The sequence below is a fragment of the Sciurus vulgaris genome (assembly GCF_902686455.1).
Source record: "Sciurus vulgaris genome assembly, chromosome: 6".
Classification (NCBI taxonomy): Eukaryota; Metazoa; Chordata; class Mammalia; order Rodentia; family Sciuridae; genus Sciurus; species Sciurus vulgaris.
This window is the reverse complement of record NC_136466.1, coordinates 129,783,700-129,798,337: the sequence shown is the minus strand read 5'-3', so window position 1 is coordinate 129,798,337 and position 14,638 is coordinate 129,783,700. Positions and strand designations below refer to the sequence as shown.

At 37.3% G+C, this 14,638-nt stretch overlaps 1 protein-coding gene across 1 annotated transcript in view; it reads left to right on the top strand.

Annotated features, from left to right (window-relative positions):
* Positions 1 to 14,638, top strand: part of ITGA2 (integrin subunit alpha 2) — a 96,835-nt gene that overhangs the window by 57,469 nt on the left and 24,728 nt on the right. Inside the window, exons 10-16 of the mRNA XM_079143479.1 lie at positions 1,842 to 1,918; positions 3,627 to 3,765; positions 4,863 to 5,008; positions 7,050 to 7,193; positions 10,648 to 10,851; positions 11,478 to 11,614; positions 12,248 to 12,387. Of these exons, the coding sequence (XP_078999605.1) occupies positions 1,842 to 1,918; positions 3,627 to 3,765; positions 4,863 to 5,008; positions 7,050 to 7,193; positions 10,648 to 10,851; positions 11,478 to 11,614; positions 12,248 to 12,387 (987 nt within the window). The remainder of the gene's footprint in view (positions 1 to 1,841; positions 1,919 to 3,626; positions 3,766 to 4,862; positions 5,009 to 7,049; positions 7,194 to 10,647; positions 10,852 to 11,477; positions 11,615 to 12,247; positions 12,388 to 14,638) is intronic.

Here is a 14,638-nt window from a genome sequence, read left to right as displayed (position 1 = left end):
AAAAAGTCTGGTCAGGGTAGAAATATCACATATCTAGGCACTCACTGTATGGAGGATTGAACACACTTTAAAGTTGATAAAGAGTTCCACACTACCCAAATTCTGGTTCCAGATGGTTAACACAACACTCTGCAATAAAAAGGGTATTTTGGTGACCACCTGCGTACCAGGAACTACTTCCAAATCTGGGTGCAAGGGGATTATATAAATTAAAAGTTCATTGCTATGGTCAAATCTTGATCTCCTGATTATTTACTGGATATGCCTAATCAAAAAGTTGTATTGCTTTTTAAATATCCTATGGTGTTTCTAAGTTGCTAGCCATTGTCAGAATCTCATGTTTCCTGAGAAAATACGAAATTTCTAAGCTGTCCATGTTGATGAGTTTGTGCATTTGTAGTGGCATGAATAAGAATGACCACAACATAATCTAAAAGTTAAATAGAAATGATTTTGTACATTATCTGCTACTGCAGACTTTTTAAGGAGCACTGCTCTATTTTTTTTCTTTTTTTTAAATTTATTTTTATTGTAAACAAATGGGATACATGTTGTTTCTGTTTGCACATGAAGTAACAGCATACCATTTGCATAGTCATACATTTACATAGAGTAATGATGTTTGATTCATTCCGTTATATTTTCCCTTCCCCCCACCCCTCCCACCTCTCTTTTCCCTCTATACAGTCCCTCCTTCCTCCATTCTTGCCCCCGTCCCACCTCCCATTACGTGTCATCATCCGCTTATCAGTGAGATCATTCGTCTTTTGGATTTTTTAGATTGGCTTATCTCACTTAGCATAATATTCTCCACTTTCATCCATTTGCCCGCAAATGCCATAATTTTATTATTCTTTATGGCTGAGTAATATTCCATTGTGTATATATACATATATATATATATATATATGTATATATACACCACAGTTTCTTTATCCATTCATCAATTGAAGGGCATCTAGGTTGGTTCCATAGTTTGGCTATTGTGAATTCAGCAGCTATGAACATTGATGTGGCTGTATCTCTGTAGTATGCTCATTTTAAGTCCTTTGGGTATAGGCCGAGGAGTGGGATAGCTGGGTCAAATGGTAGGTCCATTCCAAGTTTTCTAAGGAATCAAGGAGCTCTGCTCTATTTTATTAAAAATTATCTCTGCTCATTCTGTGTAGATCATTACTTCTTCTAAACAAGACTAGGTTGTACATTACAGTTTCTTCTCTTTATTGAAATGTCAGTCCAGTGAGCACTGATTAGGTCTTACAGTGCTGGTAGTAGGGGCAAGCACCACATATGGACAGCTTCCTACTTGATAAAGTTCCTCTTAGATATTTAATTCTGGTTCCTGATGGCTAACCTAAATATCTCTCAGCAGAATCTTCATCATTGGTCAATTATGTAACTTATCCAACTGCATCTGAGATACGTGTGCATTTATCGAAGCCCATGTTTAAAAATTAAAAATTCAGTTAGTTTTTCAGCTAGTAATGAGAGAATATTTTTTAAACTGACTTCAATTTTGACCTTGCCTCATACCCTTCCTTTGTTGAAGGTTCTTTGCTATCAGGAACTTTGTAGGCATGTCATTAAATACATTAATTTTCAGCTTAAAACCAACTATGAACACTACTTTGGAGTTACTACAGATTTCCATAATCTGTTAGAACACTGTCTTAGTCATTTCCTCTTCCCAGAATTCTCCCCCTCTTTATATCGAGGTGAATATTGTGTGTGCGTGTGTGTGTGTGTGTGTATGAGTCTGCATGCACACCTACATTTGAAAACTTGATTTAGTTGCTGACTAAATAATATATAATATGATTTTGAAACTGATTATTTCCCAGGTACTGTTCAAGGAGGAGACAACTTCCAGATGGAAATGTCACAAGTAGGATTCAGCGCAGATTACTCTCCTCAAAATGTGTGTATGCAGATAACTTCAAGCCATACTGCCATTTGACCCTACACTTCCAGACCCAGTAGCTTATACTTGAAGTAGGAAAAACAACCATCTGGAGATCAATACTTCTAGTTCCTAGCCATGTTCCTTAGCTTCTTTGTGCTGCTGATTTATCACCTCAAAAATAAAGACTAACAAAGTCTCTCCTTCCCTATTTCAAAGGAATTTTCTATGGCAGGATGGGGGCGGGGTGAAGAGATAATATACAAGGAAGATTTTCAGTGCACCAGGGCTCAAGTCCTGTATTAATGTGAGATATTATCCCTACAGGAATGTCCTTTCAATCAATTAACTACTGTCTGTCAAATGCATGGACTCTTGACATCAATTACATTGTTGAATTCTAAGTTGCAATAGTATCTTTCTCTGAGTACAGAGACAGAAAATAGTTGAAAACATTTAGGAAAGATGTGAGATAAGATTGGAGTACAACAGTGTTTTCTTAGCTCAGGGAAGCCCAGTCTTTTTGTCAGAAGCATCTGCCTTCTGGCCTCTATTCTAATTCTACCTAGCATGTGAGTGGGTAGTGAAAGGGAAAAAATATGCGAAGCCCTGAAAAATAGTCAGGAAAAATGTGAATTCAGAGGCAGATCAAAGGACCAAGAAGTGCTCATTCTGTGTCTAGAATAAAAAGTGTGGACTGTTTCTGGATCACCAAAACTTAGAAATGCTGAAAGTTATGAACATCTCCCATAGAAAAAATGTAAATGTATCTGTATGTGAAGAACTTTGCACACAATTCTATGAACCCATTCATGTACCCTGACCAGAGTCCCTAATACTACACTCATTCACATAATTTCACACTCTCTAATCCTCAAAATGGGACACATTGTTTCCCTGGCTACTATTTTTTGGTCCAGAATCATAGCTTTGATGTTTTCTAAGAGCTAAGGCCCAAAACTTGAATTTTATAAAAGTCTCCCATGTTGATGAAACCTGCCTTCTGTGAGGATTGACAGCTTTGGATATTCAGTTTGGGCTTGACCCAATCCACAGTAGCCTGTTCTCCTCTACCCTTCCCCGGGGTTGGCCCATGATTATTTTCCTCCCAAGAGATCAACTGTCACAGCTACAGATGCCTTTTATAGAGTGCGATCATCACACGGAGGGGATATAGGAGCCAGAGAAATATTTGAGAAAGAATCAAGAAGAGAAAGGAAAAACACTGACAATAATAGGTCAGAAAAGGGACACCAAGACATGCCTGGGAGAGCAGGAACATTCTCTCTCTCCTCTAGGCTCAGCACTCCTGTGACTCAAGCCTGTCTCACATCCACTGTGAGCTTTCCTGTGAGCATGTGGGACTGACAGTTCCACTCTGATTGATTTTAGAGGCTCATAAGCACTCAGCATTTGCAAATGTATGCGTTTGAGTGGAAATTTGATGACTGTGTACCTGTCTTACACCAGAACTTATTACAAAAATGTATCTACGTAACATGTAAAAAGTACAGCCCAAGGTAACATAACCCATGATAAGGTTTGTTCTCCAGAGCAAATTTATGAAAACAATTTTGAGCTATATCAACACATGTTAATACATATTTCCCTTCATTACATTTATTTCCTTAAATCTAAATAGCTTATTTCAATGTTTGCCCTACCCTGCCTTCTTATGCATTAAATATGATTTGTCTTAATGACCTCCAATTTTCAATTACTTTAGGATATCCTGATGCTAGGTGCAGTTGGAGCTTTTGACTGGAGTGGAACTATTGTCCAGGGGACATCTCATGGATTTTCAGTCTTTCCTAAACAAGCCTTTGACCAAATTCTGCAGGATAGAAATCACAGTTCATATTTAGGTAAGGTATTTTGAAGCAGTTGGCTCGGTAGACTGAAGTTTCTTTCCTTTAAACTAGGTCCTTGTCAGTTCAACAAAGCCACTGAAATACCATCTAACTGACATATCTGTTGTTCATATGTATGTTGCTTCTTTGTCAATCAGGTTTTAATTCACAACTGCTTAATAAAACACTTGTATTTTGTACTCCAATCCCTATGACTGACCAATCAAGTGCAATTCCCAGAATGTGATCGTGTCTCTCTAAAATAGAAATAGTGGTCACGCACTATGGTGCACACCTGTAATCCTGGTGACTCAGGAGGCTGTCAGGAGAATTTTGAGTTCCAAGTCAGGTTCAGCAATGTAGCAAGGCCCTAAGTAACTTAGCAAGACCCTGTCTCTAAATAAAATACAGAAAAGGGATGGAGATGTGGCTTAGTGATTAAACACCCCTGAGTTCAATCCCCAGTATAAAAATAAATACATAAATAAATTTAAAAAATAGAAATAGTTTGTAAAAGCCAAAAAAAGTGGTAATTTTATATTGTTTCAGAGTTGTCAGGTGTTTTTGTTCCAATTATAAACAGCCACTGATTTTGAGTACCTACTATGGGGCAGTTCTATCTATATAAACATTTAAATCCTTCTAACAAGCACTTGAGAGCCATTTTATCTTTATGAGACTGAGGGATAAATAACTTGCTTTAAGGTAAACAACCAAGTAAGTGGCAAAGCCACAGTTTGAACATAGAACTGTCTAATTCCTGTGGCCTGGGTTCTTTCCATAGTGCAACATTACCTTTTAAATTCATTCGCTCATTCATTCAAGACATATTTGTTTAGTGCCAAGCTCATAGGTGGCTGATGAGGACAACCTGGAATCTGGGGCCAGGTGTGTAGATAGAGAGAGGCCCTCCTCTGCTGACAGTGTAAGAAGTGAATGGGCAAGAGCACTCCATCATAGAAATAGGAAGATGTGTCCTCAGTCGTCCTGGACCACAAGGAACTGTGCTCCACATCTAACGTAAAGGACTTCTGATCATCTCTACTAACTGTGCAAGCCTTATCTGGCTGAGATATTCAGTGACACTCACCCTGTGATTCCTTCTCTCCTAGGTTACTCTGTGGCTGCAATTTCTACCGAAAAAAATGTCCACTTTGTTGCTGGTGCTCCTAGGGCAAATTACACTGGCCAGATAGTGCTATACACTGTTAATGAGGACGGCAATGTCACAGTTATCCAGGCTCACAGAGGAGACCAGGTAAATATCATTGTTTATCGGGTGAAGTTAATTTTACAGACAACTGGGGCAGGTAGGGAATTGGTGGGTAGAAATGGGAGCTAACATCGATGGAGTGTCTTCTCTGCGTCTGGCTCTGTGATTTGAATTTTGTACAATCCTTACATTTTCACAATGATACTAGAACATCTGCTCTCCACTTTGATAGGTTACTGAGAGTTTAGAGGGGTTTTTAGGAAAATGCAATTTTAATGGTATGAAACTGCTATCACAACCCAATCTTATCTGCCTCAAGTCCGTGCTTTAGTTATACACCAATCCATATTTCTGCCTGCCCAGATGAACACTATGTGGCCATTGTTTAGTCACGGTGGCAGGCACCTAACTACTGTTTTGTGGACAAACCCACATGAGGTACTGAGATTCTGGAAGTGAAATGGTGACACGGGAGCAGTAGATTATCATAAACTGAGCTGCTCTGGGTCTGTCAGGGTGTCCTGTTGGCCTTGATATTCCTGAAGGTCCAGAATTCCTCTCTTCCATTTTCGGGGTGGTCATTTGGTCAAATTACACTGACCTATGGGGAATTCTGGTGTCACTCAGGAGCAAAGGCCAGTTTATGGGCTTCTGTTTCAGTTCTGCACTCTGGTCTTGGTCGTATTTGAAATGAACATCCCTGATCCCCAGCAACCAACAGAAAGTGGTTTCCTTCTTTGAGTCAGAGAAGCTAACTACAGACTTCTGTTCTCTGGAATTAATTCTGATTCTGCTGTTCCTGTGGATTTTCTAAGAGTAAGAAAACCTGCAGGCACAGGGGCACACACCTGTAATCCCAGCAGCCCAGGAGCCTGAGGCAGGAGGATTTCGAGTTCAAAGACAGCCTCAGCAATTCAGCGAAGCTCTACTCAGGGAGACCCTGTCTCTAAATAACATATAAAAAAAGGGCTGGGGATGTGACTCAGTGGTTAAGCACCCCCTGGGTTCAATCCCCAGTACCACGATAAAAGAAAAAAAAAAAGAGTAAAAGACCTGAGTTCTTGGTTTCCTTGGCCACAAACCAGCTATGATCACATACTTTTCCCTCCTCTTTAATACTTTTAAAGAAGGGTGTTGAATATTTTAAAGAAAATGTTATGGAAGCAATAATTTCATATTAATTTCTAATCTTTAAAGAGGTAGGTATTCACATAGGCATATAATGAACAAGGCTGAGTGGGATGAATATCCAAATTCTCAGTCTCTGTCATTTCACTGTATCTCCGTCCAGTCCTCCTATACCAGTCAATCTGGCAGCTACTCACCTGTCCCAGACCAAACCATGGACATTTATGTCATTCATGCTTCCCCATTTCTCTCCACTTAGAAAGTCCTTAAGATGCAATTTAAATAATGCTTTATCCTTCTAAGCCTTCCTGACTTCAACATACCTAACCTCTCAACATTTGGAACTCGCCCGTATACAGTATTTTTTTATGGAAGCACAATTATATATTCCTCTTGCCTCTACTCCTGTCTTTCTCTATAAGACACCTCACATAGTTACTAAAGATTTCTCTTATAAATGTGGTCTTTAGTTTACCATCATTAGAAATGAGGTGCTTATTTAAAACATTGCTTCTTGGGATCACTTTCCAGACATTTCATCAGAAGGCCTACTAATGGGTCTTAAAGACACTTCCTTAGTGATTCTTGTGCACACTGCTCTCCATCTGTTTTTGTTTGTTTGTTTGTTTGTTTGTTTGGTACTGAGGACTGAACTATGCCACTGAGCCACATCCACAGGCCTATTTTGTACAGACAGGGTCTCACTGAGTTGCTTAGTTCCTTGCCTTTGCTGAGGCTGGCTTTGAACTCGAGATCCTCCTGCCTCAGCCTCCCAAGCTGCTGGGATTATCGGGGTATACCACCAAGCCTGGCTCAGCTCGCCATGCTTGTGTTCCTAGCATCTTTCAGGTTATAAAGACTCCATTTTTGTGCATTGAATAAGTTAATTAAAGTTCAATGTGATGTTCAATGTATATGAATCCTAGGAATCTGAGATTAATATGTTTTACTGTTCCAGATTGGCTCCTATTTTGGAAGTGTGCTGTGTTCAGTTGATGTGAATAAAGACACCATTACAGATGTGCTCTTGGTAGGGGCACCAATGTACATGAATGACCTCAAGAAAGAGGAAGGAAGAGTCTACCTGTTTACTATTGTAAAGGTAAAAATTAAAACAAGCAGTTTAATTGGTGCTGATAAGAAAAGGTAATCTGTATTTTGAAAAAAAAAGATTACTGAATGATAATTAATTTGCATGTAGAGTTGGTTTATGTTTTATTAATTTTGAGGATGTCACCATTAAGTAATGACCTTAAAAATCATGTCAAAAGGCATAATTAAAGTTTAATGTACAGTGTATTGCCACTTTGCATGAAAAGTCTTTTGAAAACATATTCTCATAAAAATAAAGTCATTTTAAGTGAATATCATTTTTTAAATACATACACACAAACATTAGTGCCTTTACCAAGTATCTCGTGCATTTTTATTAGTGCACTATAGATATACATAATGTTGGCATTCCATTCTGACATAATAATACAAGCATGGGATATAATTTGCTCCAATTCAGTTCCCAGTACTTCTTTCCCCACCCTCCTCCACCTTTTCTTCCCCTTCCTCTACTCTACTGGTCTTTCTTCTATTTATTTATAGTTATTTTTAAATTAGGGCATTATAGATATACATGAAGGTGAAATTCACTGTTTTGTATTCCCATACGTACATAAGAAACTTTGGCAGTTTCACTCCACAGTTCCTCCCTTCCCCTATACTTCCTCCCTCGGTTTCAATCTCCTTCCTCTATTCCACTGGTTCCCGCCCGCCCCCTTTTTTGCCCTTATATTTGTCTATCCTCCACATATGAAAGAATGCATTTAACACTTGATTTTCTGGGCCTGGCTTATTTCACTTAGCATGATGTTCTCCAGCTCCATCCATTAACCAGCAAATGCCATTTCATTCTTCTTTACAGCTGAGTTAAACTCCATTATGCATATACACCACATTTTCTTGATCCGTTTGTCTGTTGATGGGCATCTGGGTTGGTTGAAGAACTTGGCTATTGTGAGTTGTGCTGTTATAAACATTGATGTGGCTGTATCCCTATAGTAGGCTGATTTTAGATCTTTTGTATGTATACCAAGGAGTGGAATAATTAAGTCATATGGTGGTTCCTAGAGTTTTGAGTAATATCCATACTGCTTTCCAGAATGGTTGTACTAGTTTGAAGTCACACCAACAATGTATGAGTATACCTTCATCCCCACGTTCTTGCCAGCATTTATTTTTGTTTACTTGATAATTGCCATTCTGACTAGAGTAAGATGATATCTCAATATACTTTTACTTTGCATTTCCCTGATTGCTAGAGGTGTTGAACTTTTTTTCCATATATTTGTTGGCTATTTGTGCTTCTTCTTTTGAGAACTGTCTCTTTAGTTCTTTTGTTTATTTATTAATTGGGTTATTTGTTTTTTGGTGTTAAATTTTTTTGAGTTCTTTATATATTCTAGTTATTAATCACTTGTCTGAGAAGTAGCTGGCAAAGACCTTTCCCATTCTGCAGGCCCTCTCTACATGTTCTATATTATTTCCCTTGCTGCACAGAAGATTTTTTATTCAGTGCCATCCCACTTATCAATTCTCGGTTTTACTTTTAGCACTTTAGGTGTCTTGTTAAGGAAGCTGGTGCCTGTGCCATCCTATTGGAGTGTTGGCTCTACATTTTCTCCTAGCAGTTGCAGAATTCTGGTCCATTCCTAGGTCTCTGATCCACCTTGAGTTGGCTTTTGTGCAGGGTGAGAGATAGAGATCAAGCTTCATTCTTCTACATATGAATATCCAGTTTTTCCAGCACCATTTGTTAAAAAAAAAAAAAAAAAAAAAAAAGGCTATCTTTTCTCCAAAATATTTTTTTGGCCCCTTGTGGAGTATCGAAGACTGCATCTATGTGGATTTGTCTCTGTGTCTTCTGTTCTGTTCCATTGGTCTTCCTGTCTGTTTTGGTGCCAATACCATAGTAGTATAATTTGAGGTCCTGTATTGTGACGCTACAAGCTTTGTTCTTCTTGCTCAGGATTGCTTTGGCTATTTGGGGTCTCTTATTTTCTAAATGAATTTTATAATTGTTTTTTTCTAGTTCTTTGAATAATATTATTGGTATTTTGATGAGGATTGCATTGACTATGTTTAAGTTTTTTTGTGGCCTTTTTGATAATACTAATTCTGCCTATGAATTACATGAACGTGAGTGTTCTTTCCATCTTTTATTGTTCTGGGGATTGAACCCAGGACCTCATACTAGACATGCACACTACCACTGAGCTACATCTGCAACCCCTGGCTTGCGTTTTTTATGAAAAGATAATAATAATAGGACAATACTATCTTGTTATCATCTTAGAGTAAAAAAAGTAAAATGTACTAGCCACTTTAGAAAACCCCATAGAATCTTGGAAGCATTAGCATTGTCAGGAAATTCCATTGTTTAGTAAAACATTTAGCTGTGTGTCCAACTCTTGGAATTTCAAATCCTTGCACATAAAACTCAGTTTAATCTGACAACCATAGACTGAATTCTTTAAATCTAAGTAGATAGGTATAGTGGACTCAGTGAAATCAGTAAAAAAAAAATTAAAGGCACAGGTTGGCATGGAAAATTAGACAAATAGAAAGAGAAGAAGAGAAACTGAAGTTAACATAGTCAAGATTATGCTTAGTTGTTGTAATATTTTGTCCTATTGCATTGATTTAAAATAATGTAAAATTTAACCCTTTCACAGAAGCAATTTAAACAATTCTGATTATACCTATAAAGGGTATATAATCGCATATCCAACAAGGGAAGAGCATATCTACTTATATGAAAATTTAATAAATCCACAGTGTTTAAAATTGCTTGTCAAATATTCTGAACTATATTGTTAATTGTTGAATGTATAAATATCTCTTAATACATTATCAAACTCAGTAAAAAATTTATTTCCATGAGATTACCAAAAAAAAAAAAAAAAAAAAAGAACCAGCTCTGACCCACTTTCATGGTTGAGGAGCATGACTTTCTTGCAAAGTCATGAAATATTTCCTTAGTTGATTACAAAATCTGAAGGGAAAATCTGTGTCTTTTACAAGTAAATGTCTTTTCCACTGGGCAGAATGTAGTGTTTCTTATAATGGAATATTAACAATTTCATTCTCCACTTCCTATCCCATTAAAATTATGCCACTCTTTTGTGATTTTTAAGTGAAACCTAGATTATCATGTTTTATTTTGTTTTGTGTCTACCCTAATTTCATCCCAAACATTAGATTTTCACCAGAATGTTTTAAATCAAAAGTTTGGAAATAGTGAAGATCTTAATATGAAAGGAAAAGAAGAAAAAGTAATGAATAATTTTTTTACATTGTTCAGCTATTGTAAAGAGAATTACCTCCTTTCACCTTGGTTTATGAGCAGATATGCTGTGATCTTACTGAAGTTTTTCTTTATAATTTCCATCATAAATAGAAAAGTTTGAATTCTAATTCCAAAATTGTTTTGGAATCAATTGCTGTGAATTTTAATTGCATAGGTTGTGAGGTTTGCTTTAATCATTCCTTATTCCCTTTGCAAGGGCATTTTGAATCAACACCAATTTCTAGAAGGTCCTGAGGGCATTGAAAATGCTAGGTTTGGTTCCGCGATTGCAGCTCTGTCAGACATCAACATGGATGGCTTTAATGATGTGATCGTAGGTTCACCTTTAGAAAATCAGAATTCTGGAGCTGTGTACATTTACAATGGTCATGAGGACACCATTCGCACAAAGTATTCCCAGGTAAGCTATGAGCTACATGATGGTGTATATATGTGAACATCATCATGTCAAATTCTGCTCTCATGGACCTTGTATTCTGTTAGAGGAGACAACTGAAAAACAAATAAGATGAAAGATTACAGATAGTAATAATTGCCACAGAATTAAAAAAGAAAGAAAGAGGAAGAAAGAAAGAAAGAAAGAAAGAAAGAAAGAAAGAAAGAAAGAAAGAAAGAAAGAAAGAAAGAGAGAAAGAAAACTGAATTAGGGGATAAAACTTCAAGTGAGAAATACCAACTGGATAAAGGATGCCTAAGCAATGTCCTTGGTTAGGCAGTTTTTGTGTAAGACCTGAACAAAGCAATCTGGACCTGAACTTGCATCAGCTCATTCTTGGTCCACTGAACTTTTCATTGTTTTGTGTTGGTTTGTGATTTTATATTATAGATGCATGCTATTTTCTTAATGGAAATGTGGGTGCAAAAGTGATGCAGAGGCAAATAAGATGTAATTGAAAAACCAATGGAATTTTCTGGAGAATAAAGACAACCTGGAAAATGACAACATAGAGCATAGCAGATAGAGGCAGCCCTTTGTCTGGCTCCGCTGTTGTGCAGTGTCATTTCATATCAAACTTGCCTTTGCAGAAAATCTTGGGATCTGATGGAGCCTTTAGGAGCCATCTCCAGTTCTTTGGGAGATCTGTGGATGGCTATGGAGATTTAAATGGGGATTCCATCACTGACGTGTCCATTGGTGCTTTTGGACAAGTGGTTCAACTCTGGTGAGTCAGTAAGTGCCAGATGCAAACTAGCTAACGGAACATGACCTGCTATGCTGGGATGTAAAAATGTCATGCATTCTATAAGATTGTGGGGAATTTGCATAAATAAAGGAATATATTTTTCCTGGGAGAAAATATTATATTTGTTCCACATTAGCATCAAGTTTTTCTTCTCTACATTGTAAAACAAAACAGTTCATAGGAAAAAAACAAAGCCATTGGAATTAACCAAGACCATACTCCTCAGCCCTGCCACCTCCACCTGCCCACCTTCTTTCTCCCCTAATGTTGTGAGAAGGGAATGTGACTGCTTCACTGAAGGAAAGCAAAACCATGAATTGGCTCTTGACTTGCAAAGAGGTTACAGACCTTTGTGCTCAGGCAGCTGTTCATTGAATTAAAAAAAAAAAAAAATGCATGTGGATTGTGCTGATGATGTAATCACAATCAAAAAGACATTGTCCCAGCACACCACCTTAGAGCTTTCAAATGGAAAATACTGCTGAAGTGTTCAAATGAAAGGTAGAGAGAGAAAAAAATCAATAATGCTGGTAGTGAGTCCTGTATGTAAAGTTCATGATATGTGAGCTTGGTAATAATGACCATCTGTCTGTTTCCATTGATATCTTTCAGGTCACAGAGTATTGCTGATGTGGCTGTGAAAGCTACCTTCACACCAGAAAAAATCACTTTGTTCAACAAGAATGCTCAGATAATCCTCAAACTCTGCTTCAGTGCAAAGTTTAGACCTACTAGGCAAAACAATCAAGTGGGTGAGTAGACGTGAAATTTCCTGTACAGAGATAGATTTGTTTATGTTTTTAGTTGTGAGTGTAACCTATGCTTTGGTTTGTAGACCAAAAGAAAGAAGGATCTTTACCTGCAGACACTTAAATTGCCACGCATTTGAGGTACTTAAGAATGGTTCATTAGGCATGGAATGTTTGTTTAGCTCTTCCCTCCTCATCTCTGGAAGGTGACATTCTGCTGCAGAATGTTGTAATCTTATGGCATAATTATGGGTTATCTCAACCCTGTCCTTTGAGTTTCTCTTACCCATAGATCCCTTGCTTAAATCTGCAGGCACATACAGATTTCAGTGGACTGTTCGTTTTAAACGAGGGTGCCACTTGTTAGCTATGCCGTGTTCTAGATAGGATATATACACTGAAACATAGAATGGTATTCCTATTCTTGATGATTAATGAGCACTAAATAATGAAAGAAAACATGTAATTTGTGCCCATTGTTTTAAGTTTTCTAAACAATCCAGAGAAGCTAGTCAAAGTCTGCAGGTGTTACATCAAATAGCAGAAAGTAAGAAAAACACTGTTGGCAAGTGTCAGTGGGAGTTGTCATCCTCTCTTTCCTGGGCTGGCCATGTCATCTTTCTAGTCTTGGTTAAGGTCCAGGATCCTCTTGGAAACCTTTTCTAACCATACACAATTATCTCTGTAGGCAGCATGCAACTTAACACTTGGCTAAAAGCCACACTGCCGTTTCATGGGTTCTAAATTGACTTCCATCAGATTCTGACTCTAAACTTCAGATCCTGTAGTTCCTACAGGTATTTATTAGGTGGACAACAAATAAACTTATTAAAGCCTGAAAATAATCAGTCAGGTTTATACCAAGAAATGAATAAGGCAAGAACACTAAGCAGAAGTTAGATTCACATCTGGCACAACTTTTATATTTTCCTACTTTCATATCCATCTGGAAGTTTTCTTTTTCAAGCACTCAAACATTGACCCAACTTTGAGCAGCATAGTTCACAGACCTGCCTTGAAGCCCACATGCTCCTGAGTAGCCATGATAATTACATCACAAATCACTGCTATATGAACATTAAGTTACTAGTCTGTCTAAAACATTAAATTGAAAGACACATTAGTTAACAGGAATGCCTGGCTGCTCAGCTTTCCTGCCCAAAGCAAGAATGTGCCTCACACATCTTCCACATTTTGACCATACTTCATCTCTTCTTTTGCCATCCATCAAAAATCCCACTGCCAGAGAATTTCCTGCCCCATTGATGGGTTGCTGAGGGTCCCTGGACTTTCATGCTGACTGGCACCATTTCCTTTGAATCCTTCACCTTGATTCCCCAGGATCACACAGATAAGCCAATTGCCATTATTTGTCATTTAATTACTTGGCATAATGGCATATAAAGCAAGAATTCCATCTTCTAAACTATGAAAAGTGAATTATATTATTACATTAGGCACGTGCTCCAGTTTAAGGTTAACATAATTCCTATATTATCTATGAGACTATATAGCAGTTTCATCAAGTTGCTTAAAAAAATGAAAAGTATTACAATGTGTACTAACTTTGCCCTAAATATAGTCACCCCCACGCCATTCAATTTTAGAATATTTTTTTATTTGCAGATGGACACAATACCTTTGTTTTATTTGTTTATTTTTATGTGGTACTGAGGATCAAACCCAGTGCCTCACACAGGCTAGGCAAGTGCTCTATCATGGAGTCACAACCCCAGCCCCCCATCATTCTTTTTTTAGTATGCATCATTTTCACTGATTATTTTTAGTTAATTTGTTTTTTTGTGTGTGTTTTAGCCATCTTTTTAGCCTCATTAAGTCATTAGAGCAAGAAAAATTATACAGTATCTCAAATAGATACTTTAAAATTTTTATTAAAAATTACTTTTAAAGTATCTGTTGGCAATACTGTATAAATAAATACTTAAAATACTGAAAGAAATAAAATCGGATAGAATAAACCCAAACTGATATATGAATAGCACCAGATATCTGCTCTAAATTTCCAACAGTGAACTTTAGTTGAAGGTAATAGTTTGATAGTTTGAACACTTGGTACCATCATCAATTTTTATTACATAGTTTTTTTTTTTTTTTTCATTTCACTTCACTAGGTTGATATTATTATCTTGATAGCTGAAGATACAGAGGTTCAAAGAGGTTAAGTAGGTTTCCCAGAGTCGCAGACCACATAAACTATGGAATGAGAATTCAAACCACGTCTGACTTGAACCTG